Source organism: Lissotriton vulgaris, chromosome 10, assembly GCF_964263255.1.
Source record: "Lissotriton vulgaris chromosome 10, aLisVul1.2, whole genome shotgun sequence".
Classification (NCBI taxonomy): domain Eukaryota; kingdom Metazoa; phylum Chordata; class Amphibia; order Caudata; family Salamandridae; genus Lissotriton; species Lissotriton vulgaris.
The window spans coordinates 1,048,036,445-1,048,064,432 of record NC_141698.1 but is presented as its reverse complement, the minus strand read 5'-3'; the positions used below and the strand labels follow the sequence as shown (position 1 = coordinate 1,048,064,432).

At 44.8% G+C, this 27,988-nt stretch overlaps 1 protein-coding gene across 1 annotated transcript in view; it reads left to right on the top strand.

Moving 5' to 3' along the window:
• The window catches only part of DYNC1LI1 (dynein cytoplasmic 1 light intermediate chain 1), a 398,524-nt gene that overhangs the window by 148,507 nt on the left and 222,029 nt on the right, over positions 1–27,988 (top strand). The window contains exon 7 of the mRNA XM_086942104.1: positions 5,184–5,319. Coding sequence (XP_086798230.1) covers positions 5,184–5,319 — 136 coding nt within the window. The remainder of the gene's footprint in view (positions 1–5,183; positions 5,320–27,988) is intronic.

Genomic DNA, 27,988 nt, shown 5'->3' with positions numbered 1-27,988 from the left:
GTCACTTCCAACACTTAATTTTCACTCCGTTTTAATTGTAGATGTCCCCATTTGTCCTGTCCTGATGAGACCCATATTCTCAAGGGTTGAAACGCCGTCGACGCTATAAGGAATTGAACCTACAAACAGTGTCTATGACTAGATATAGTCACTAGTTAAAATTATTTATCAATATTTGGGTAATTTTCTTTAATTGGTCATCCTATAAGAAACCGCTATTTGTATGTTTATTTGTGTGTTGTTAAAATTTCTTTTGGTTTCATATGTATACACTTGGGACACTGTGCACCCGTAAAGTTTATGTTGTGTTTTTCACATGTTTCTGTGACAAACTATATATTGACTGTACGATTAAACAACGTATGTTTTGAAATATAAACATTACTGAGACAGATTGAAACTTGTCCTTGCACCTCTTTTCGACATCAACCTTTCTATGTCATGTTAAATTGCTATTAAGCAAATATTTGAATTATTTATACAAATATCATACCGCAGGAACCGCAGGCTGCCTCTCCCTCTGATTCACTGCACAGGAGACCCACTTCTGCCTGAGCTGACCCATCTCAACTGCTGAACATTTGCCCTTTGGCCCCTGTAGAGAGCCACCCAGCCCCAAGACAAAAATTACGGACAAATGCTGTCCGTGGAAACTTCCTTCACGGACAACGGACACAACAGTAAATTCACTGACTGTCCGTGAATTTCACGGACGGTTGGTCAGCCTAATTTGACTCGTAAAGTGTAAACAAAGTTAAAACGCCCGGGTATGCAGCCGCGCGTTAAACATGAGCACTAACTAAGATATTTAAGGACTGCCTTAAAATCGCTTGGAGCCTTAAAGCTTGTACCTATGTTCAAGTTCGTATCTTACCTCTAGAAGGCCGGTGTTAAGTTTCTGCGGTCCTGGAACAAGAGGATTTCCGTTCCCCGCCGTCAATTATATTCTGACTCCTGTTCTGACGTCAGAGACTGATTAGTCATTCTGACGCGTGGCAAGATGCAAGGGCCACTGAAGAGTTACTGTAATAGCAGATGACGCTGTAGGGTCATAGAAATAGTATTGAAAAAGAATTCTGATTATAAACCCAATGGTAATGGAGGGGCATCAAGGTCATAAAGGTAGTCCGGAAAGGAAGGATTAATTATGATTTACTAAAAGGAACTGGCTAAGTAAAGTGCATAGCTGGTGGGATAAAATTCTACTCATTTGAAAAACTGCGATTCTGAAAGGAAAAACAAACCAGGAAATGACGGTACTTATGTGTGTTGCAGCATTCGGTCCCAATGGAGGTACATTTCATTTGCTATGGAATCTGTGAGGGTAGGTAGTGGCAAAGAGGAATGATGAAGAAAAAGATGATAGAGGCCCATGGTAGTCCCCAAAATAGATCACTACACGTGAGACAATGAATCGCAAAATTGATGTAAAAAACACAGAAGCTACGGAAAATGGCAGACATAATGAATATAGGTCTATGCGTGTTGGTTTGAGCTCTTGTCGATAAGCTGTTTCTTTCTCACTAGGGCATCCGCATGCAAGGCGCCCCCTTCTTAGTACAGCCAATAATGCATCTCTGCATCTTTATTAAGTCCAAAAGTGGTGGCGTTTAGATGCATGATGTATTCACTTTCTCTGCGTCTCATGGTCCGTTCCCGATTTCCACCTCTGGAAGCTGGTTTAACTGTTTCCAGTCCAAAGAATTTTAAGGTCTTGTTATGTGGATGAAATTCTTGGAAGTGTTCAGGTAGCGGTGGTTCCATCTCTTCTTTGTTGATATTGCGGTAGTGTTCCATGATTCTTGTTTTCAGTGCCCAGATGGTGCTCCCTATATAGATTTTGTTACAGGGGCAGATTATGATATAGATTACATACGTCGACGTACAGGTAATCCAATCCATGATTTGGATGGTGGTGTGTGAGTCATGTTGGTATTCTTTTTGTTTATTCGCTCCCAGTTTGCACACATTGCAATCATGGCAGATGTAGAAACCACAGGGTTTAGTAAGGAAGTAAGTCTTTGGTTTGGTACTTTTATCCTTGAATTCTGATTTGCACAAAATTTGAGATTCTTGGCTCTCCTAAAGCCCATTTGGGGTAATTCCTCCATTTGGTCAGTTAGTGATGAGTTACTTGTCATGAAGTACCAGTGTCTCTTCAGTGTCTTTGTGATGCAATGATGTCCATTGTGGTAATCCGTTAGGCACCTGATTTTACTGGGTATCTTGTTTTCTGCGGCCTCTCTAGGTTTGAGTAGATCTTCTCTTGACAGTTTTTCGCAATCCTTAGCCGTCTCCTCCCGGAGTTTTATGGGGTATCCCCGATTGAGAAATCTTTTGGTTAGGAGATCGGAACTCAATTTATAGACCTTTGCTGCAGTTTCTTCTCGTTCGTTGATATTCCCCTTTAGGATTATTATCAATGGTTTTGTGTGGGTGACCGCTATCCGCCCGGAGTATGGAATTGGCAGATGTGGGTTTGCGAAATGTCCTGGTTTGCAATTTGTTGTCATCCACATATATAGTTATGTCTAAGAAGTCTATTTGGCTGGCTGAGATGTTACTAGTTGTTGGAATGTTCCATCTGTTTATGTCGATCTTGTGTATGAACTCTTTTAGCAAGGCTTCTGACCCTGCCAGATGCATAGAATATCGTTGATGTAACACCCACAAAATGTTATATGGGTGGTGTATTCTGCAAACTTATCATCCCATAGCCAGTATTTTTCAACAAGCCCCGTGAGAATGCAGGCATAAGGGGGTGCAAATTTGGCTCCCATTGCACTGCCTGGGGTCTGTAGATAGTATTTGGAATTGAAAGTGAAAAAATTGTTCGTTGGAGAAAAAGGGGAGCATTTAAAGGATCATCTCATTAGACTCTAAGAAATCGAGTGATTTAGTAGCCAAGGATTTCTGAAGTGCCTCTAGTCCATGTTTGTGGCGAATCGAGGTGTAAAAGCTAACCACATTAATTGTGGCCAGAAGACCGTCGTCATTCCATGGGATATAATTTAGTTTAAGGAGAATATCCTTAGTGTCCCTAATATATGATGGTAGGTCCTTCATGAGTGGTTGTAGCTGATCGTCAATGTACTCACCCAGTTTTGAGCATATAGAATTAATGCCAGCAATGATTGGTCTTTCTGGTGGATTGACTTTACTTTTATGTATTTTGGGTAGAAGATATAGTGTTGGTGTTGTTGGATGTTCCACTTAGAGTTCCTTTCGTTCCACAAGGGTTAACAGGTTTTTGGAATACCATGAGCCTAATTTCTTTTTTAGGTTTCCTTGTATTTTGATTGTTGGATTAAATGGTAGTTCTTTATAGCGAGTAGCGTCATTCAGTTGTCTCTGGGCTTCTGCTATGTAATCATCTGTATGTAGTAGAACTACATTTCCCCCGTATCTGCTTCCTTTATTTCCACCTGTGGGAGGTTTTTTAGTTCCTTGAGGGTCTTAATTTCGGCCCTTGGTAGGTTGTCGGGAAGACCTTTTTTTCTTTTTTTGGTATTTCAGATGTTCAGCAGTTGGGTCTTTAGAGACCGCGGTGTGGAATAAGTCAATGGTGTTACTTGGTGGTAATTGGGGACAGAAGATGGATTTGGTAGTCTTCTTACTGGTGTTGGGGTAAGATGTGTCTATGCCCAATTCTTGTTCTAGTGTCAGAGCAGTTGTCGGGTCTCCCGGGTCATTGTCTAAGCTCGTTAGTGCCTGTATGTTTTCCAGATCCTTGACTGACAAAGAGCTGATAGTTGGTGTGATGTTATCCCTCTGGTTTGGTGGTCTATTACGGAAAAAGGACATCAACTTGAGTTTTCGTGTGAATTTGTACAGGTGTATCATAGTCTTGGTTAAGTCCCAGAAGGCAGTTGGGCAAAAGGATAGATCCCTATTCAGAATCTCTTCCTTTGCAATAGTATTATGGTGGTCCGAGATGTTTACCATTAAGTTGATCGCTCCTTTGGTTCTGTTTCCTGTTTCTTTCTCGCTCTGGTTGTTACTCCTGCTGTTGGTCTTGGCATGGAAGCACTTGGGGTATTTTCAGGTGGGGTTCTGGTATCCAGATTGGGTTGATTCCGAAAGCCCAAACGACCTCCTCTAAAAAATGAACTCCTACTTTGGTTGTAGTAGCTGTGATTTCAGCTCCTGGAGATTCAGCCTCAGAACTCGTGACTGTGTCATATGTCTGTCTTGTCAAAGATGTCGATATGCCTTTGGGGATATTGTCATAGCGTTTCGCAAAAGTATATACTCGTCCATGCTGGTAATCAATTTGATCTCTCCGAAATTTCCTGTTTTTCTTCATATTCGTCAACTATTCTGTTAAGTATCTCGTTGTATTTTGGTTGTGATTTCACCCCAGTTGGATTCTTCTATTTTCTTTGTGATATCATCTACCTCCTTTTTATGCTTAATGTGTTTACCTCTGCTATATCGATTAGTTGGCGTATCATATTATTGGAGGCCTCCCTCAAGTTCTCTTCCCATCTCACAATCTGTTCTGGTTTGGTTGTCTCTACCGTAGGAAAAGTAAGAATCCAAAGTCCTCTCAGTATTCTCTCTGCTTCAAGATACTTTTTAAGATTGGCAGCTTCCCACCATTTTGTGGTTTCTTTCTTTAGCGATTTCTCCAAAGCTTGAAAGGTAGATTTTGCAGAATTCGGATTGAGTCTGATCGGTTGTGCAGAAGTTCCTGTGTTGGAAAAGATTTCATCTATTCGGATCTGAAAAATAGATTAAACCTTTTCCAACACCGGTAGAGGCAACCAAACCAGAACAGATTGTGAGATGGGATATTTGAGCTATCTAGAAGCCTACTAATGGGTATACCTGCGCTAAATCATTTGGTTTCTATGGGAGAACAAGGCTCCTGAACTAAAATGGTTGAGCAAATATTATGTGCTAGATTCAATCAATTTAAGTTACTTTCTGCAATCTACTGTGCATGCTGGAATGTTGCTGGACCACATACTCTTAGGGCAGCCAACAGTGAATGAGAAGTTCCTTTTGTTTATAGGTTTGGTGAAATTAAGCTTATCCTATTGCCTCAGATAGTTTAGTTTTTTAGCCTGTTACAGCAATGTAATGCTTTTCTTTTTAATTACTGTGCAGTGATTTACATAAGTGTATCGTTCTTAATAGGTATGTACGATTAACATGTTTTCTTTAACTGATCTACACAGATGGTGCAGCACTTATTTACACTTCTATAAAAGAAAATAAAAATATTGATATTGTATATAAATATATTGTTCAGAAACTGTATGGGTTTCCATTCAATGCTCCGGCTCTTGTTGTGGAGAAAGATGCAGTATTTATGTAAGTACACCATACAAATCAGTTATTTGTATAAATACGTTTTTGCTAGAATTATTCAAGTAAATATATTCTCAGCCTATGAAAAAAGAAAATTCTTACATTAGTCTTTGAGTATGAAATCCAAGTGTCGAGTCCGACATGGCAAGGTAATTACCAATTATCGATGATTATTCCTGTTAACTGAATTGGTAGAGTCAGTATCACAAACTCTCAGATGGGTTCTAATATAAAATGTAAAGTAGACACTTTTTTATTTTGATTTACCTCTGAGATGTGAGCCATGGGTAGTTCTTTTAATATTAATGATCATCCAAAATCTTCATTGTTAGTTGTAAATTCTGAATTGGAACATGGCGAAGATAAAAAAAAATAAGGCATGGATGCCCAAAATGTTAGGGGTGTGAGATCGAATAAGACTTTGATAATGACAGTTGCATCGATCAGTCTTTGACTTTCAGATGTCCGCCAATAATAAGAAATCCTTACTGTTACAGCTTAAAAATATTCACGGGCACAAGACCGCTAAAATAGAACAATAACGGTATTAAACAATTAAATTGTAGATGAAATCGGAACAAGACTGAAAGGTGAAAGGTGAAAGGCAGATTACATGAATAATGCACAGTACAAGGACTTGTGTGACGATATTGAATGAAAAGTAATATAAAATAAATGAGCAAATCAGTAATCCCATAGTGGAAGGTTTGAACTATTAATTGAAAGCTTAGTAGAGGAAAATATTAGAAATAACTAACATTAGATAAGGTAAAGAGAAATGGGTAACAGATGAAAATGAAATGTGAGGACTTAATTTACACCTTCGCTGCCAGGCGTAACGTCCTCCTCCTCCTCCTCCTCCTCCTCCCACTCCCGTGCCACGCCGTTTTTTGATATATAAGGTATCTATGTCAAATTTTCGTCCTTTTCTTTGAACGTCCTAAGGATTCTAATGGAACCAAGGGTTTGTGGTTTGTCCTGGAGATGACCAAGAAATTAGGCAAAATACAGCTAAATTTGTTTTTTTGGGAGGAAAAAGTGCTGCAGAAGACAGCATCTGGTTTGTTCCCTGCAAATGGTTTGTGGTGCTGAAATCACCATCTTCTCAGCTTTCAGTAACAGGCAGACTTTTTGTCAGAAAACAAAAATGTTCTACACAATTTTGGCATTTTACTGGGACGTTAGCCTAATTTTCCAATTTTTTGTGCTTTCAACCTCCTTCCAGTTAGTGGTAGAAATGGGTGTGAAACCAATAATGGATCCTGGAAAGCTATACATTTCTTAAAAAAAGACAAAATTCTGAGTTCAGCAAGGGGTTATTTGTGTAGATCCTTCAAGGTTTTCGTATAGAATGTAACAGATGAAAGAAAAAAGAATATTGAAATTGAGTTGAAAAAAACAGCCATTTGTGCCTGCATTTTCACAAGTAACTTCTAACTGTTATGTCCGCTGGGCCCTTCTGGTTGCGAGGATATATCAGTCTTGTAGGTTCACTAAGAACCCAAGGTACCCACAGCCATTAACTGTGCTGCACCTTGTAAGGGTTTTCATTGTGTACCGGGTATACAGCAATACATTTGGTAAAAAATAAAGAGTGAAAAATAGGTAGTAAGGAAACAAATCGGAACAAGATATGGCGTTTAGAAGCAGTGGCTATTTGCACAACTCTGAATTTGTGGGTAGCCATACTAGCATCTGAATTAGGGGGCATTGTCCAAAATGTATTTTTTTCTTTTTTTTACAAAGTCTTACATTTAGAAGTCAGAAATGCATAGAACGACAACTTGTCATAACACTTGTTCTACTATTCTGTGTTTCCCTAGGTCTTTTGATAAAAATGGTTTCTCACTTGTGTGGGTCGGCCTAGTGCCCGCATCAGGAAATGGGTCAAAACACAACATGGACACATCACATTTTTCCACTGAAATTGACCCTTTGTTTGCAAAGTGCCTAGCTGTGGATTTTGAGCCATAGTTCAGCTGGAACCTGGAGAAACCTAGCAAACCTGTACATTTTTAAAAACTAGACACCCAGGGAATTCCAGGATGTGGTGATTAGTGTGGCTCCCACTAGGTTCTGTTACTGAGAATCCCTTGCAAACCTCAAAATATGTACAAAAACACATTTTCCTCACATTTCTGTGATGGAAAGATATAGAATCTGCCGGGAGCCACAAACATTCCCTCACCCAGCATTCTCCCAAGTGTCCCAATAAAAATGGTACCTCACTTGTGTGGGTAGACCTAGTTCCTGTGACAGGAAACAGCCCGAAACGCAATGATTTGAAAGCCCTCTCACTTGAATATCTTTCCGTGATAAGCTCCCTCCTTTCTCATCTGCCCAGATCCCCTGCTAGTGCCATGTGCTAGAGCTCACCTTGACCAACTTTCTCCCCCATTATCTCTAAAACCGTACCCCTACCTAACGCACCCTCTCGCCCCAGAAGCTCACCGACCTGTCTTGCGCCCAACGAAATCGACAACCTTCTCAAGTCTTACTCATCCAGCACAGACATCAAACTGATTCTGAAGGGAATATTTCAAGCCATTCACCCTAACTCGGACAGAGAACACCCCCACCCACAAACTCAGTCATAAACAATGACAACCTCACGAGTGAACATCATTCAGACTCCTCCCCCATACATCGGCACAACTCAAATGTGTACTACTCAATTACAGGTCACCCAACAAACACGCCTCCGATTTCTTCGACCTCATACAACACAATGAGATAGACTTCATCATCCTCACAAAAACTTGGCTCATCCACTCCTATCCTACCCTACCCATGACATAATTCGTCTACACAGAGTTAAGAAGCTGGGAGGTGGCCTAGCTTGTATACACCGGAGCACGCTTGCGGTCTCCCTCTTTCAGTCCTCTACGCCATTAACATGCGAATACCTTTGTCTCAACATCTCTAGTAACAATCACTTGGTTGGCAAACTGCACACATTCTATCACTCCCCAGGGGACAACCTCCCCTTCATCGAACAATTAATGGAAATCATCTCTGGCAATATGGATTCTGCGCTGTCCCACATCTACCTTGGGAATTTCAACCCTCACTGTTCGAACCCTAATGACCAAGCAGTCACATGCCTCAATTCTTTTTTGAATGATCATGAGTTGATTCAACATTGTGATTAGCCAACCCATATTAAAGGGAAAACTCAGGACCTCATCATTACCAAAGTACACACCATCATTATGGATTCCATCATCCCCTGCGATTGGTCTGACCATCACATAGTTTTCTTCCATATCAACATTGAGGTGTCTCATCCAAAGAAACCGAAGATTTGGAAAAGGGACCTCAGAGATATCAATACAGCTGATCTAGCAACCCGCTGTAAATTTGCCCTTTCTTCCCAAGGGGACATGTACGAGGCCCATGAACTCACAGACTTCTACAACTCCTCTATCTCTAGCATCATGAATTCCATGGCTCCACTCCAACTAAAAAATGCACCGACAAAAATATCCAAACAATGATTCAACAGCAACCTAAACTCGTAACGGCGAAACCTAAGGGCTAACGAACGTTCCTAGAGATCACTCCATCCGCGGACCAGCCAAAAATCCTTAGATCAGCAAGAAGCTCTTATAACAAACAAATCAAGATAGCTAAGGTGGAATATTTCAGATCCCAACTTAACCAAGCTGTAAATCGCTCCAAGAAACTTTTTTAACTGGTTAAACAACAATCGGTGGTTGCCCCTAACCTATCTGACTCTGAAGTCAGCCCTCCCTCTTGTGGTGATCTGGCTGCTTTCTTTACAGAGAAATCTAGACTCATTAACATAGTTCTGGAAACCAGGCGGGCTCTCCCCCCACAGCCTTACGAGACGAGTTCGAACCGAGTAACCGGGGTATCAAAAACAATGCATCCTGGAACACCTTTACCTCCCTCAATGAATGGGACATCAAAAAGGTTCTTCAGAGTATCAACCCATCTAATCACTTCAGTGACCCGTTACCATCCTCTATCTTCAAAGAAATTAAGGATGCAGTCTCTCCCATCTGGACAAAGATCGCCAATGCATCTTTGTCACAAGTCACGATCCCAGATTGCCTACAAGCTGCTCAGGTAACACCAATATTAAAAAAAAAAATGACTGCAGACAGCGCTGATCTCAACAACTTCCGCCCTATCTCCAGCGTTCCCACACTAGCCAAACTCCTCATGTGATGGATGGCATTTTAATAATGCTTTACCAAAATGAATAGTGCCTCCATATCCTTCTTGGCCTTTCCTCTGCATTTGACACTGTCAATCACGACAACCTCCTTGTCATTCTGGAGCACAGGATGGGCCTCTCTGATCAGGGCTGCAATGGTTCTCGTCCTTCGTCCAGCACATATCCCAAAGAGTTAAGCGAACCACTCTCTCTCCCAGCCATCACCAGTTTCCATGGGGGTTCCCCAAGGGTCCACCCAATGTCCCATACTCTTCAACCTGTTCCTGGAACCATTCGCTAATTAACTAAAATTCATTGAGATTCTCTTCCATATGTATGCAGATGACACCCAACTCTATCTGAAAATCTCTTCCCCCGGAAAACATCACTTCACTCAACTCTACCCTATTGACTACTCAAAACTGGTTAACTGAGAACCAGCTCCTGCTAAACACCTCCAAAACAGAATTCCTCCTCATTTCTTCCCCAAAACACACTCCTAAAATCGACCTCTGGATGAACCAACTCACTGCCTTCTTCTGTTCCCCCCGCATTATCGACTCTGCTAAATCTCTAGGAATCACCATGGACAAGCACTTGAACATGAAGACTCATATCAGCAATGTGCAAGGGAGCTAATCACCTTATGTCGATACTCGGGAATCGCAAACCTTTCCTACCTCAAGCGGTTTTCAAGCAAGTGGTCCAAGCGCTTGTTTTGCAGAGGCTTGATTATGGCAGTGCTACGCTCTGTGGCCTCCCCAAATATACCCTGGCCCCACTAAGGGCATCATTGAACGTGGCGGCCAGATTAGTTACGGGCACCAAGTGAAATGCACACATCTCCCCAGTCTTAAAATCCCTAAACTGGCTGCCCTATGAAATTAGAATTCAGCTAAAGATTGCCTGCTTGTCCCACAAAGCCCTCCAACTTCAAAACCCCCAACTATCTAGCCGAAAAGCTAGAACTATCCGGATGGGGTAGACCGTCTAGGAGTGCTAACACTCTCCTCCTGAAACCTCAGATCTTTCGTAAAAAGAGAACATGCCAACGAGCCTTCTCTGGCCATGCACCAAAAATCTGGAACTCTCTTCCACCGGAAATTCGTAGAATCACCTCCAAGGTTGCTTTCAAATTGGAATAAGTTCTTACCTTAGGAAGATATGTGATTGTCTGCTCTTATTGCATCGGACATACTCTAGAATTGGATGATAATCTTGTATATTATTATTATTATTATTATTTTCTTTTCTTTTTCCTCTCGTGTTGTCACATTTGATAGTCTCCTATGTCGCTATGTATCAGCTACCAGCCCATTCGTCGCTGACCCCATTATTTGTAATCGGCCTTGTTATGTGAGACCTATTTGATTCATTGCCTGTTTATATTCCCATTTGTCTCATGTAGTGAACTGTTGCCTTCCTTGACTTCCAATTGTAAAGTGCTCTGATATCCCTTGGGATCACGTTCGCGCTATATAAAACTTTATAAATAAATAAAATGTGGACGCATCACATTTTTACATAGAATACTGACCCTTTTTCGCAATGTGCCTAGCTGTGAATTTTGGACCCTGGCTCAGCCAGTACCTATGAAAACCTAGCCAAACTGTACATTTTTCAAAACTAGACACCCAGGAAAATCCTGGGTGGGGTGGCTTGTGTGCCTGCCACCAGGTTCTGTTACACAGAATCCCTTGCAAACTTTGTAAAGAAAAAAAAATAAAAGAAATTTAAAATACACATTTTCCTCCCATTTCTTTGATGGAAAGTTTGGTAATATGCGGGGAGCCACAAACTTCCACCCATCCAGCATTTCCTCAAGTCTCCCGATAAAAATGGTGTGGGTAGACCTAGTAACCGTGACAGGAAATGGCCCAAAACATATTGTGGAGACCTCAAAATTATCAATCACAAAAAGACATGGTTATGCGAGGGAGTCAACTCCGCTTTTGGTCCCAGGGTTGTTGGCCATCTAGGGAAACCTACCAAACCCAGACATTTCTGAAAACTAGACACCCAGGGAAGTCTAGGGAGGTGCGGCTTCCGTGGATCCCCAACATTTTCTTACCCAGAATCCCCGGCAAACCTCAAATTTTGCTAAAACAATTGATACTTTCCTCACATTTCTGTGTGGAAAAGTTGTAGGATCACTGGGCAGACACAAATTTCCTACCACCCAGTGTTCCCCAAGATGTCCTGATAAAACAAATGTAAAATGTAAATAAATCTGTATTTGTAAAGCACAAACTACTCACCTTTACGGGTCTTAAGGCGCTGGGAGCCGTCGTGGAAATTAAGTGATCTATTGCCCAGAGTCACATGGTGCTGAGCTGCAGTCGGAGCCGGGGATCGGACTGTGAACCCTGCGCTCCGGAGTCAGCTGCCCTGGTCTCTGCGCCTCACTCTCTGATACAAATGGTACCTCACTTGTATGGGTGGGCCAAGTGCCAGCAACAGGAAAGGGCTCTAAATGAACTGTGGAGACTTAAAAATCATTGATCACAAAAAGACATGGTTCTGCGAGGGAGTCACCTGCACTTTGGGCACAGGCTTGGCGGCCCTCTAGGGCACGCGGAGAAGCGTGGCTTGCGTGGAACCCTCCACGTTTTCTTACCAAGAATCACTGCAAACCTCAAATTTTGCCCCAAAAAAAGTTACATTTTCCTCAGACTTGGAAAAAAATCTTTTGCGTAAATTATGGAAATGTTAGAAGCTAAAAGACTTGTATAGAATGAAAGTGCAGAACCTAGAGTCGCGCCAGAGTACAAGGATGGAAACTAAGAGGTAGACTATTCCAGGAGAATATATGGGATTTATTAGATTGATTGTACTACAACCAATAAGTAGAAACTGAAGAATAATGGAGGAGATAGTGCTACATTCAATCGTTCATCAATCTAACTGTACGTACAATAACTATTCTAATACATAGATAACCAGAGATTTATTTCAGAATTAACATGCACAGTATAATGATTCTGGAATGGACTAGAAATCATTTTAAATCATTTTAACAAAGAGCAGAAGTAAAAGAGAAGCATTTCAGTTCAGTTCATTAGATTTTTATTTCGATGATTAAAAACTATCATAAAAATACATAATACAAAATCATCTATTACATTACATTTCTGAACTATACAATGTTAAAAACAGGATTAATATAATTTAAGAAACATTAATTACATCCTGCATCAGCCCCTGGTATTTCTTAATTTAACAGCAAACTTTAAAAAACTCATGATAGAGCACAAGGTGCGAATGTCAGTAGCTCTTTGCAGAAATGTTAGAGCAGATTTAGCGTGACAGAGTTTTGACTCTTTTAAAATATCTACAAGAAATCTACGGCGAGGGGTTCGGTAAAAAGAACATAATAATACAAAATGGAGGGTGTCCTGCGGAGACCTATTGTCGCAGCAGCAGGCACCCTTCTACTCAATTGTTAGGGTAAAACCAGGTGAGTAAGCTAAAATATTAGGTAACAAATTGAGTCTAAAACGGCACTTTAAAAATCTATCTTGTTGATTATACATTAAAAATAAATATGGTTCCATACCCTCTCCGTTGCTTACTAAAGAGTGTGCAACTACGGATGTTTTTGTAGAGTCATGTTGTTTCCTGCTCCAATCATATTTGCCCAGTAGCAATTTGTGGATCCGATATTTACAAGAAGTGTCAATCAGTGACGGGTCAGTAAATAATATTTGGTGGTCTATGCTCCCTAGAGTTTCTTTGACATATTTAAGCCAAGGGATTTGTAGGCACCTATCTCTCTGGAGGCAATCTTTAAATATTTGCCTGCTGAGCTCTGCTTCTGGGTTTATCCAGATTTGGAGCCAGGTCAGGATGGGTCTCTCTTTAATCTGGTCAGAAATATGTGGGATACCAAGCTCCGTGTGTACAATTGCTGCAGGGATACTCTGTGGTGTCTTCAGGATCTTCCGTAGGAATTTGTCTCCTCTACTTGTAACTGGTGTACATCCCTGAATCCCCACACCTCTGCCCCATACGTGGCTTTGGCGGTGCTAACAGCTCTATACAACGTCATTACTTGCTCTGGTGACCTGCGACCCAGCCTATTTGCGAAGTTTAAAATAACACCATTTGCTGAGACCAATTTCCTGCACCTTTCCTCCAGCAAGGGGGCAAACCTAATCTCTCCATCAAACAAAAGACCCAGATACGAGAATGTATTAACAGTTTCTAGGACATGTGCTCCTATTTTAAATACAAATCTCTTAGATGTTTTTTTCCCTGTCACCATAACAAACAATTTGGTCAGGTTCACGGAGAGATCCAGGTTCTCCATGAACTTTACAAATCCATTCACCAGATGTTGCAGGCTCACTGCTGTTCGTGCAAGCAGGACCGCGTCATCCGCATACAGCAGTACTGGTATATGGTGCGATACTACTTTAGGGCAGTCAGTCTCCAGAGCCATCAATGAACTTTCCAAGTAGTTTATGTAAAGGGAGAATAGAAAGGGGGCCAGGATACACCCCTGCCACACTCCGCCAGTGCACGGGAAGGGATCGGTACTCACTCCCCCGCGCTATAGCGGACTTTGGCAGTGGTGTTCCAGTGGAGTTCCTTTAAGATGTTTATACTGTCTGGGTCAATTCCCAGTTTGAACATGAGGGCCCAGAGTTTGTTTCTATTTACGTTATCAAACGCAGCCGCCAGGTCCATAAACCCCATGTACATGGTTCCATTACTGGTTTTCGTGCATTTGGCAGCTAGGAGGTAAAGATTGAGACATTGATCACTAGTTGATTTGCCTGCTCTGAAACCGTATTGGGTGTCTGCTAGGGTGTGGTGTGCATCAGTCCACTCAACAAGGCGATTTAAGACTGCCCTACCTAGCAGTTTAGCTGACACGTCTATCAGTGAGATTGGTCTATAGCATTGCGGGTTGTCCCTACACCCTTTCTTATAGATGGGGACAATCAATGCTGTAGACCAAGACCGTGGGAGCCCAGATTTTATCGCTGCATTTAGTACTCTGGTCATGATCGGTGCCCATAAATCAATATTGCTTAGATAGAGATCTGGGGGGGTGCCATCCGGGCCTGGTGCCTTATTTCGGGTCACACCTTGGATTGCCTTGGAGATTTCCAGTAAAGAGAATTCTAGTTCCGTGGGTCTCACCCCCTCCCATGCTCCGACCCTAGCTATCTCGCCCTGTTGATTGTATAGACTCTCGAAGTGTGTGACCCATTGTTCGGGAAGTATGTTAGTGCTGATAACAGGGGAACTGGAATCTTGAAAGCAGGGACTATTGATAATTCTCCAAAATTGGGTATAATCTCTGTTTTCGCCTGCTTCCCTCCAGTCTGACCAAACTTCCTTTTGGAGCGTGATCTTTTTCTGTTTGACCTGCATTTTATAATTCCGCCTACACAGGGCAACTTTATTCTCATCTCTCGGGAGCTTCTTAAGGCACCGTTTTAGCTCCCTCAAAGCCCGCGAGCAGTTAGAGTCAAACCATTGTGGAGTTGGTGAGTCCTTTACGGGACGCTTGGTTTTTAAAAATCCATCAACCACCTTAGTTAAGGACTCAAATGCCAGGACCACATCTCTGCCCTCTATTGTAAGTTCAAGGCAGGCCTCTATTTGTTCTTTCCCTCTTTCCATTAGGGTACTGTAGAATTCTTGTGCATTGATCTTTGCCCATCTTAGGCGCCTCCCCTGGTCACTTGGGCGGATTTCAGTATCTGCACAGACGTGCCTTACTGTCAGCCCGTTATAAGGGATTTCAAGGGTTAGGGGGTTATGGTCGCTAAAGGGGCTCCACTCCGTTCTTACCTCTTTGACTTGCTCTTTTGCAAAGGTAGATATTAAAATAAAGTCTATGATGGATGAGCAGCCTCTTCCCTTAAATGTTGGTGTGAGAGCTCTTAATTCCGGAACCCCTGCGAATACTATGACATAGGGGCTAGCTTCCGGGGGTAAATTTATATGTGGCGGTGGACTTTCTGGTCTATAAAATGAGTCATAATCGATTTGGGTTATGCTATTTGGACCTTGGCTTCAGTGATGGTCTTCATGCCCCATTTGTATGATTAATTGCCGTTGAACTTTAGCTAGATGTTTGGTTCCGACCTTCTGGAAAGATCCCCTCTCTGGGTGTTGTGGAGCTTTAGGTGGGTCATGTACCTGGGTGATCGTGTGTAGTGTGTTACTAACACAGTTGTTAATGACCGCAATTGGTCAGTGGCCGCGTTTGTGGGTTGGTTTTGGCCTGAGGTAGGATTCTTGCTTATCGAGCCCGTTGTCTTGCCCTGTTTAATCAGTTCATTTGCTATTTTATCAATCCTACTAACTATCGGTTTCATCTGGCTGATGATGAAGGCTTCCAGATGTTTTTTTAATTCTACGATTACCTCATCTATCCACCCTGGCGGTCTTGTGTGGGTTGACACTACTTCTTCAGGAGTGACCTCTTGTCTATTTTTAGTTCGATAAGTTCCTGTGTTTAATTTGTTTTTCCAGCGCTGGCCCTTGCCACACCCCCGTTGTTTGGGTCTCCCGTGTGTGGTAAGGTTACTGTCCCCTAGATCTTCTACCTCAGGTTGTACTACCTGTTGTGCGCAGGGAATGCCTTCGATTGAGTTACTCACTATCTCTATGTTGAGGCTTTCAGATAATGTTTGGTCCCTAGATTGTGTGGGGGTAACTAATATGGGGATAGGTGAAGAGGACAAACTCCTTTCCATACGCTCAATCTCCCCAGAGACTTTCCTCAACATCAGGTCTATCGCAGTAGGTTTTTTAACTTTGTTAGATGGTACATCATTTGCTTCAGCAGTGGCTTGCTTTGGTGTGACAACTAGGTGTGCTTAGCTCGTAGCCGAGCGTGTTTTTGGGGGTTTGGACATAATAGGATTTTGGCTGACTATCTCCCAAACCTATCTTTCCTGGCTCCCTGATGGTAAGTATCACAAAAAAGCTAAGCCAGACTATGTCTGCCCTTCTCCCAGTTCACCGTCTTTATATTAGGCAGTTCAGTAGCAAGGTCGGCGTATTGCTTTCCCCCAATCAGAGGAATAAACGGGTTCAAAGAAAAAGTACCTTTAGGATAAGTACGAATCAAGGGAGGTGGCCCGTCCCGTCCCTGGTCGTCCCCGGACGGCCATAGACGGCCCGCCCTTTGCCCGGGCTTAGCCCGCGCGACGCGGGGGAAGGCGTTGTAATTTATGCGCCGGTTGGCGCGCTGGAGCCAGGTGCGACTTCGAGCCGCCAAGGACGCCGGGAATTGAAGTCCCCCCCCCCTCCGCTCGGCGGCCTCGCAGAGCTGTCCTGACTGCGAGGCAGCGGGAGTCGGGAGGTTGGCTGGGTCAGCAGGTATGGGCTGGTATGGCCACCGCGACCACAAGCAGGCAGGTATCCCCATCTCTGCAAACTCAATGCCGGATAATGAAAGTTCCCCACTCCGCCGGGGAAGGCGTTGTAATTTATGCACCGGTTGGCGAGCTGGAGCCAGGTGCGACTTCGAGCCGCCAAGGATGCCGGGAATTGAAGTCCTCCCCTTCCTTCCCTCCACTCGGCGGCCTCACAGAGCTGTCCTGACTGCGAGGCAGCGGGTGTCGGGAGGTTGGCAGGGTCAGCAGGTATGGGCAGGTATGGCCAGCGCGACCACAAGCATGCAGGTATCCCCGTCTCTGTAAACGCAATGCCGGATAGTGAAAGTTCCCCACTCCGCCGGGGAAGGCGTTGTAATTTATGCGCCGGTTGGTGCGCTGGAGCCAGGTGCAACTTCGAGCCGCCAAGGACGCCGGGAATTGAAGTTCCCACCCCCTCCGCTCGGCGGCCTCACAGAGCTGTCCTGACTGCGAGGCAGCGGGAGTCGGGAGGTTGGCTGGGTCAACAGGTATGGGCAGGTATGGCCAGCGCGACCACAAGCAGGCAGGTACCCCCGTCTCTGCAAACGCAATGCCGGATAGTGAAAGTTCCCATTGGATAATTTGGAGCACTTGCATCTAAAAATCCATTTATTAGAAAGAGGAGGCTTTTTAATGTTGAGAAATAATATTTATATTCCAGTGGTATAGTCCTCCGTCATTAGTCTCGTGCTAGATCCCGGAGCACTTTTAGAAAACAAAATATTTAGAACAATCGACATCCCATGACACAGCCACATCTCCGGACACCTAAAAGACCTGCACTGGCTCCCGGTCAACAAGAGAATCACCTTCCGTCTCCTTACCCACGCACACAAAGCTCTTCACGACCAAGGCCCGAGCTACCTCAACAACCGCATCAACTTCTACGCTCCCAAACGACCCCTCCGATCAGCCAGTCACGCCCTCGCCGCCGTCCCCCGCATCCGAAGAACGACAACAGGAGGAAGGTCCTTCTCCTACCTGGCCGCCAAGACCTGGAACTCCCTCCCGACCGACCTGCGCCTGACCCAAGACCACCTCGCCTTCAGGAAGAAGCTCAAGACCTGGCTGTTCGGGTAGCAGCAGCACACCCCCCCCCCCCCCCTAGCGCCTTGAGACCCTCCGGGTAAGTAGAGCGCTCTATAAATGCCTATGATTGATTGATTGATTGATTGATTGATTGATTGAACAATATTCACATGAGCGAGGATTTTCAGTTGAAATGTGTGCTTAAGTAGAGAAAGCATGTCTTTGTAGTACTTTAGAAGGTTAAAAACGGCTAAATTATGTTTTTGCTATTTTTCAGCAATCCAGCTCTCACCAGTGTACTTTTTAGTCCACTACTTGCTCTAAACATTGTGCCCCTTGACGTTGAATAGGAATAGTGTCTCTTTCTTTGATGCTAACTTTCTCTCAGTTTACATCTTGGGGTGTCGTTAGAGCGAATAGGGAGCTGTGGTAGGACCACTAGATAACCTAAAACTGACCGGAAATCTCTTCCACTGACCTTTTTATTTTGTAAGGATAAAAAAGGGAAATTAAGTGATCTTATCAGCTAGACTGCCATAGGCATTGCAGTAACAAACATTTGCAATGCAAGAGGCCTTGCATTAGTGAAAGTTTGAGTTATTGGCGTTGCAAATGAAAATGTTTATTTGTGGGTTTTTTGTCGAAAAATATCCCGGCAGTAGCATAAGTGAAAATAAAAATGCAACAAAGGGTGCAGTACAATAGGCTGTTACTAGTTATAAAGGGACCTCTATTATCCTTATAAGGTTTTGCGTACTTAATGGAATTATAAAGAGAAAGATTGCTGCTGAGTAGGTTTCCATTTGTTTTTTGGGAAGTGAGATTTTTGTTCGCTTGCTTATTTAAAATGCAGTATTGTTTAATTTAAAACGCAAACTAACAAAAATCTCTCTTCCAATAAAAAGAGATGGAAACTTATACATAACTACAATATTTCTGTATAATTGCATTAAGGCTACAGTATCTTATGTGGCTAATAAAAGTCCTTTTACAACTCCATAGAGACCCCTAGTAACAGCCTGTGGTACTGCACCCTTTCAAGCACTACACCATGAGAGCGTAACTTGTACGGATTTAGAGGATGGGAAGTGACATTGATGCCTATGCTCTTTCGAGGGAGGTAAAGTAAGAAAGGAAAGAGACTTCTACATTTAGAGAAGAACAAAGACATTTCTAGACTTACTCCAGCAATGCAAATATATAGCACAAAAGCATAGCTGACAGAGTTGTACTTTATTGGAGTGGTAGATTTTATTTTTATTTCTGACTATCTATAAGATCCTGCAGCCGCATGCAGAGACAAAACAAAGAACTGGAAACACTATGAAAGCTGGTGCAGTGCTGCTATGAAAAAAGTGTGGGCTTCACAAACCTGCAGTTCCATGGCAGGACAAAAAAATGATCTTTAAACCAGGCGCGTGGTGTCGGTGAAGCGTGCACTGTACTGCCTTGTGGGCTCAACAAACATGCAATTAACGCAAGTTTGTTTACACACGCTACCGGCTCATCTACATATCCACACACGCTACATCCTGAAAAAACGTGAAATAAAGGCACCCACGTAGCCAGTCAAAATATGGTCCTAGCCTATCGGAACTGAGAAAAAACAGCTGAATATGAACAAAAGGAAAACCAGCTCGGCATTAAAAAATGGGTGCTAACCAACTGTAATTAAAACCTACAGAGAAAGTTTACATGTTACCGGGGCAGTCCTCATGGGAGGTTACAATAGTAGAAAGGGAAGGACAAGGCGGGACCAGAAACCTAATGAAATACCAGTTCCTAAAAGCTACGAAAAGGAGCCAATAAAATACATGGGTGGAACATAAGTGGCGCCTAAAGCCCATATCCTGAATACAGCAGGTCTCGGAGAGACCGTGCAAGCGCTGCTGAGGCGAGACATAAAAACTGGCACTGGGCCTTAAATTACCTCACCCTTCCTCCTATGTCCCCTCATGCCCCACAGGTGACTGTTATATTCCTGATAACAAGATCCTGTTTATTTAGTTCTGCCTTTATGACTTTTTTCATATTTGACATCTTTCCTAACTTTTTCTAAGTGACTTCTCTCAACGTCCATATGGACTAAGAGTGCAGTTAAGCTTTTTTTTCTTGACAGGATTTTTTTTTAGATTTTCTTTTTGGGGAAGTGCATGGCAACGTTGCTGGATAATTTGCCTTTTGAAATATCTTCGTCCTGGTGAGAACTCTTAAGGACAGACAGAAAATTGGACTGCATGGCCAATAGGAGAGGATGTAGGAGGCTGCTTCAGAAAGGTCTGAGGAACTAACATTGCACTTATTTTTCTTTTTTTACCTTTTTGTGATGACGTATTATTTACTGAAGAGCTTTGCACATGTGTATACTTGTGTAAAGTTCCCTGGGATCCCGGAGTTCAATGACACAATTCAGTGCTCACAACTTTTCTGTGGATTCCCTTGTAGGAGAACTAGGATTTCAAGAATGTAACTTGTCCTTAAGTTGATTGAGGTGTAGCGTTGAAAAGTAGAGAAGGAAAGAGTAGGTTTAAAGACTAGTTTAAGTGTGCGGTTTAACTGTTGGAATAAGAGGCAAAAGCAGTGATTTAAGATATACACGAAAGGTATGAACCATGGTCTGCCGCTTGTAAAAGGGTATAATAATGAAACCAATTAGAAGTAAATCAGCATGCTGGAACTGTGACAGAATTTTTGGACGGGAGGGAGAGGAGGGATTGTATGGAACAACGCATGCAACTAGCACACATACCTTCACTTCACCGTCCATACCATCCATGCGGCATTACCACATATATTTACAACAAACATTTTTACCATGCATATGGCTTTACCACGCATGGCTTTACTACGAAAATGTTGTTCTAAAAGCATAGTTGGTAATAAATTATGGTTAGTAAAAAGATACACAGGCACACACAATCAAGGATATTCGGCCCAGCTGTGTTTACCCACCTGCACCAGTTGGTGCTTGTGTCTGTTTCGTAGCTCTGTAGAGGACGCAGGTCACAACAGGGGAGGGTCTGCTGTTGTGGGCCTGTCCACACTTTCTCCCTGCATATCCTACAATGTGGTGTCATGTCGCAGGGTCCTGCTCGCAGGCAGAGTTCACGATGGGCAGAGATGGGGACGAAATTCTCTGCAGGCCGGCCTCAAGCAGGGACAGTGTTTTCAGTCGAGGCTCGGGGCGGGCCTTAACCTCTAGGCCCGTTCGCTTGTCCCCCACTACCCCCTGAGCATGGGATCCATTCACAGTCAATGTCCACGGGTTCTTGGGCCTGAGCCCTTAAACCACCCCCTGCTGCAGCTCCTGCCCGGCCCTAAACCTTAAAGCTGCTCCTTTTCCTGGCCCTGAGCCCTAAAACCACTCATGCCGCAGCCCCCTGCCTGGCCCTTAAAAGTGCCCCTTTTCCTGGCCCCTGGGCGTACAACGCAGTCATAACCTCTCATCCTTTATACTGAACATGCCTTTACCATGCATGCCAGATTTCGTAGTGAAGGCATGCATGGTAAAGGCATATTCATGGTAACGGACATGCGTGGTATAGGCAGGTTCGTTGTAAAGGATACGTGGTAATGGTTGTAACTGAAAGAAACACGTAGTGATAGGTTCCTTACATTAGAGTTACCCCGAGGCGTCAGACTGGATCCAGAAAGTTTTTCGTCAGCAGTAATCCTGCGCGTCGGTTGGCATCGTTGTGCGGCTCCGCGTGTCGTTAGCGCCGGTATGACGTCGCTGGGGCTTCTTAGAAGCGCCCACACGCGCTGACGTCAGTTCTTTCTTTTTCTGCACCAGCAAGCGCAGATTCGGGAAGAGCAAGTACCCCCAGTCAATTTTTGACTGAGTTTTTCGAGGCCTTTTACCTTATCTTTTGAGTCGATCGACCCCTGGTGTCGTATGGATGCCTGGTTTCAAGAACTGTGGGGGACTGTCATCGCATGATGTCGGTGACTGACCCCCACCGCGTGTGTGTCTACTGCCTGGGGGTAGACTACGACTCCAAGTCGTGCCCGACTGCCGGGCCATGGCACGAAGACTTTGTGGGAGCAGTCCCAAAAGTTGCTTGAAGTCCGGCAGTCGGCTCCGTGCTGCTCGAGGTCCCGGTCCTGTGGGAGGTTGAGGGACAGGTCGCAGAGTCGCCATCACCATTCTTCTGGATCTAAGTCTTCGCACTCAGGGTCAGGTAAGTTGAAACATTCCAAAAAGAAGTCGAAGAAGCATCGTCGCTCTTCGACTTCCCCTCCCCTGTCGCGCCATGCGGCTGAGGATGCGGGCTGTGCCACCTCCGCGGCTCCGGCGGAGCCAGTGACGTCTCCTCCAGTCAACCGCTCCTTTCCGGGTGCGGGGTCGACGCCTGCCCAGGTGCAAGAGTTTCTTTCTGCCATGGTCCGACTCTTTGGACCTTCTGGCCCTGCGGGCCCGATGGGGCACACAGCTTTGCCATCTCCGGCGGCTCCGGTCCTGGTGCAGCCGGTGGGTCTGCCCCGATGCCGCAGGCCCCCAGGGATCTGTGATCGGACCCAGATTGACGCAGGTCGACCTCGTGACACCTCCACCGGCGCCGATCTCCCCGGCACCGCTTCCGATGTCGCCCGCTCTTCGGGACGACGTCGTCCCCAGGTACAGCCCTGACCCGGACACAGTGCTCGACAGATACGGACGCCTTTTATGCCCTACATCTATCCTCCTTATTTTGAGCCTGTTCCACAGACTTCGGTGGAAGGGGAGGACTGGGAGGGGTCTGGGAACCCTCTAGCACAGGACTTTGTTTATGATGAGGACTGGGCTGGGGATTTGGGAGAGGCCAGTGGTCTTGACACCTCATCTGACCTTGGCATGCTGTCTCCTCCTACGGAGGAGGGAACCAGTTAGGCAGTGGTGTTGCGTAGGGCAGCTGAGGCTCTTCACCTCGAGCTCCCTACGGTGGCCGTCAGAACTAACATCCTGACAGAAGTACTCCAATCGGCGGCTAGCTCTTCGGAGCCCTTGCTGCCTTTTTAATCAAGCACTTTTAGACGTTCATTTGGGCACCTGGTCCAGGCCCAACACAGGGGCTGCTGTGGATAGGAACGTGGCCCGACGCCATCGCCTGGCTCTGAGCGACCCCCTCTTCCTTACCCAACACCCCACCCCTGAGAGCTTGGTTGTCCAAGCTTCAACTTCTCAGAGCGCGCACCTCCGGATAGGGAATCCAAGAAGCTGGATCAGCTTGGCAAGAAGCTGTTTTAATCTGCCAGCTTAGGGCTATATAATGATATTGTCAACAATGGTTCTGTTTGTCATTCATGTTTCATCTTTTTGTTTTAAACTGACTCCTTAATTTATGCATTGAAATCATTTACAAAAACGGCGCATCATTTCAAAGAATTGAAAGTTGTGCTGATTAAGATCTTTTCTTCCGTGGTGTTTAATCAAACGAGAACAGATATCTGTCTCTCATATTCATTCACTCCCGTTGATTTGGGCGGGTCCTTATTTTATGGAAATCTGGTTCCGCAATCAATGCGAGGTCTCATTAGGGCTAGAAGACGCCTCACTGTATAAATCCTGTTGAGGCACGTCTCTTCCTTAACTGTTTGCCGAAATCCTAGATTCTCGCTGTTCATTCGCGGGAGTCTGGAAGTAGCATTCACCATCCGTCTTATGCCTTAGGTATAAGACGGATGGTGAAAGCTACTTCCAGACTCCTGCGAATGAACAGCGAGAATCTAGGATTTCGGCAAACAGTTAAGGAAGAGACGTGCCTCAACAGGATTTATACAGTGAGGCTTCCTCTAGCCCTAATGAGACCTCGCATTGATTGCAGAACCAGATTTCCATAAGATAAGGAACAGGATTTATACAGTGAGGCTTCCTCTAGCCCTAATGAAACCTCGCATTGATTGCGGAACCAGATTTCCATAAAATAAGGAACCTCCCAAATCAACGGGAGTGAATGAATTTGAGAGACAGATATCTGTTCTCGTTTGATTAAACACCACTGAAGAAAAGATCTTAATCAGCACAACTTTATGGTGTCCAACCCACAAGGGGACCAATGCTGTTGCCGAAGTAACTGGCGCGATATCACTTTCCCTGCCCCCGTCCTGAAGAAGACCCGTCAGAGACCCACAACTAAGGCGTCAATAGGGTCGAAACGTCGACAATATACTCTAAGGACCAATCATCCAAGTCTAGCGTAACATAGCTAATTAATATAGCGTGTTGGACTAGAGAATTGTTGAAGTTGAGATTGGCTTTCTAAATTGTTCTTCCTTTTCCCCCCCTCTATACTTTTCATTCACATGTATATAAGTCACCAATTGTTTTATCACTAAGTCACAACATTTTCACCTTATGTCACAATTTTCACTTCTTTGAAATGATGCGCCGTTTTTGTAAATGATTTCAATGCATAAATTAAGGAGTCAGTTTAAAACAGAAAGATGAAACATGAATGACAAATAATTCATTGATTAAAAACATGTTCTGACCCTTCCTAGGTTTGGTTTGCACTGAATGATTTAACCGAGAGTCTTAATGAGTAATACCGTTATGTTGTAAATATGTTTTGAGATACGCACAGTATTTGAAGCAATTCTGTACATACCCGACAGAACCATTGTTGACAATATCATTATATCGCCCAGGTTCTGAGGGATACTGGGTCACCCCATAAGAAGTTTACTTTAGCTTAGAGCTATGGTCGGTGAACACAGCATGCCTCTTGGGCTATCATACCTACTCTCTGTGGGACACAGTTGCGCAGGTGCTGTCCAACTACACAGAGGAGGCCCAGGCAATTCTTTCCCAGGCGATTTATTCATTTATTTATTTATTATATTTTAAATTTTTTTATTTGCTTATATAGCGCAGGAATTCGACCCCCGAAGGGGTATGTCCGCGCTTGTGTTTTTACCAAAGCTATATCCAAAATAACATCAGGCTAAATAAATAAAATAAATAAAGCATTTCCTAAAGGTGGCCAAATTGGGATTTTGCCTAAGGGTGAGAGGGAGGGAGTTCCAGAGGGTAGGGCCTCTATAAGAAAGAGCTCGGCCTCCGTGTCTTTCCTTTTTAATCCGTGGTACTTGGAGCAAAGATTGGGTCTGAGAGCGCAGAGAACGACCTGGCTCATAAGGTCTAAGAATTTCTGATAGGTACTTAGGACCAGCACCAGACAGGCATTTATGAATTGTACAGCATATCTTGAATTTCACCCTCTGGCGAATAGACAACCAGTGTAATTTGTTCAACAGAGGGCGAGAGGGGGATCTAGATGGAGCATTCAAGATCAGTCTGGCAGCTGTATTTTGGGCTACCTGTAGCCTACCAAGTTGTTCCTCATTGGCAGAAATGAGCAGCCCTTACAGTAGTCTAATCTACTGATTACCAATGCCTGGACTAGAGTTTTCCTATGGCAGTCCACTATATAGGGGAACACCCTTCTCAGTAAGGCCAATGACCCTAAAACAAGATCCAGTTACCTGATTAACCTGATCTTTAAGTGTCAAGGATTGATCAAGTCGAACCCCCAAGTTTTTTACTATCTCTTTAGGACAAGGGACCGAGCCTAGTTCGGGAGGCCACCACTCAGGTGACCATAAGAGCGGGCCTCTCCGAAAAGCATGAGGTCATCCAATGGGATACAGCTCTCATCCCTGCAGCGAAGGAGTTTTTAACTGCTGGCGTCATTGTCTGAAAAGGGAACAGCAGCTGAGTGTCGTCTGCGTATGATATTGATATTCGCTACGTCTGGCCCGATTGCGGCCGGGCCAGACGTAGCGAAGTTCACCATACGTTGTGGGGTGGATACCGCCGACTCACTGGGCAGGTCGATATCACGATGGTGGCGCTTTGGCGCCACGCCTGGTTGAGGACAACTGGATTCTCAGGGGATGTCCAGAACACCTTGATGGACATGCCCTTTGATGGCATTCGCCTTTTTGGCAATAAGGCAGTGTGTTGGAGTGCTTCAAGGACTCCCGGGCTACTGCCAAATCCTTGGGCCTGTCGGCTGCTCAGCCTCCTCTGCCTTCTGCTTTTTGCTCCTTTCGTGGCAACGGAAAGAGCACCTGCAGCGTTCGCAGAGCCACAGGCCACAGCAGCAACAACCTCCACGTGGCTGCGGACGTGAAAACTGTTGAGGCTATTCAGGGGGCCAGGTCAGTCCAATACCACCCCCACAGCATCCACTTCCTAGTCCGACCTTTCCGGCCCATTAGATGCCAGTGGGTGGACGCATACGCCATCATCTTCTCCACGAGCGCAACATCAATTCGGAGAAGTGGGTGCTGCAAATTGTCCGAATGGGCTACTCCCTCCCCTTCGAGACGACCCCTCCAGCCATGCAACCTCAGTGCCACCGCATGTCCGGGTATCACTTGGCACTTCTTCAGCAGAAAGTTACGGCCCTCCTGGCCAAGGGGTCATCAAGCGCGTTCCGACACCAGAAGTAGGTCGTGGTTGTTATTCCTATTACTTTCTGGTTCCAAAGAAAGACAAAGGCCTGCATCCTATCATAGACCTTCGGAACATCAATTGCTTCCTCCGGAAGGAGAAGTTCAAGATGCTCACACTTACGCAGGTCTTGTCTAACCTGGACCCGAAAGACTGGATGGTGGCGTTGGACTTACAGGACGCATATTTTCATATTCCTGTCCTGCCTGCCCATAGGCGCTACCTGCGATTCACAGTAGGCCATGAGCATTTTCAGTTCACCGTGCTCCCCTTTGGCCTTACCAGCACCCCTCTGGTGTTCATGAAAGTGATGGCGGTGGTCGCAGCTCATCTGCGCAGATCAGGGGTTTCAGTCTTCCCCTATCTCGACGACTGGCTGTTGAAGGCGGGCTCGCCCCAGGCAGTTGTCTCCCACCTCCAGACAATGCCGACCTCCTGCATTCGCTGGGGTTTTCCATCAATGTACCGAAGTCGCACCTAATTCCCTCCCAGAAAATCCTCTTTATTGGAGCGGTTCTGGACTCTGCCTCGTTTCGGGTCTATCCTCCAGAACAGCGAGTCCGGGACATTCAGGCTATGATTCCAATCTTTCAGCCTCTGTCCCGGGTTTCGGTCAGTATGACCCTCTGGCTGCTGGGCTTGATGGCCTCCTGCATCCTGCTTGGGAATCATGCCAGATGGCATATGCAGGCTCTTCATTGGGACCTGAAGTTCCAGTGGGCATAGCATCAGGGCAACCTGTCCAATCACGTCCAGATCTCGGAGGGCACTGCACGCCAATTGCAGTGGTGGCTCACGAATAGCAGTTGGGTCAATGTCAGATCCCTCACCCTTCCCCCAACCGGAACATACAGTTGTGACGGACGCGTCCCTTCTGGGATGGGGGCGGCCACATGGGAGAGGCGGAGATCAGAGGCCTCTGGTCTCCAGCGGAGTCCAGGCTTCACATCAACCTGCTGGAGCTTCGAACCATCCGACTTGCACTGAAGGCATTCCTAGGATAGGATAGGATATATATTTATAAAGCGTGCAAATGCAAACGGCGTCTTGGCGGTAGTGTAAGTGGGGGAAAGTCACATGGTTAACAATCTATATTGGTTGGAATAGCAGAGTTTTTAAATCCTTCCTAAAAGCTACATGGTTAGGCTGCAGTCGCATAGCAAGTGGCAGTTTGTTCCACAGCTTAGCTACACAATGGGAGAATGTTCTTCCACCCCATCTCACCCTCCTAATTTTGTCTACCTGCATAAGGCAGGCATTGCTAGACCGTAATGTCCTGGCAGGGATATAAGGTTTAAATAATCTCTGCATATCCTTGGCCCCTCCCCCATAATACACTTTATAGACAGTACATGAGGCCTTAAACTCCACCCTTTGCTGTACGGGGAGCCAGTGAAAAGCTCTAATTCCCTTCGAAGTTGAACTGCCTTTAGGAATGTTTAACAGCAGCCTAGCCGCTGCATTTTGCAGGGACTGTAATTTGTTACTCTGGGCTTTATCAATTCCCAGAAGCAGCGCATTACAGTAGTCCAATTTAGAAAGCAGGAGACCCACTACCACTTTCTTTTGTAGAGCCTGGTCAATGAAAGGGAAGATCTTTCTCAGCTTTTTTATAAGGTAGAAGCAGGCTGTTTACATGAG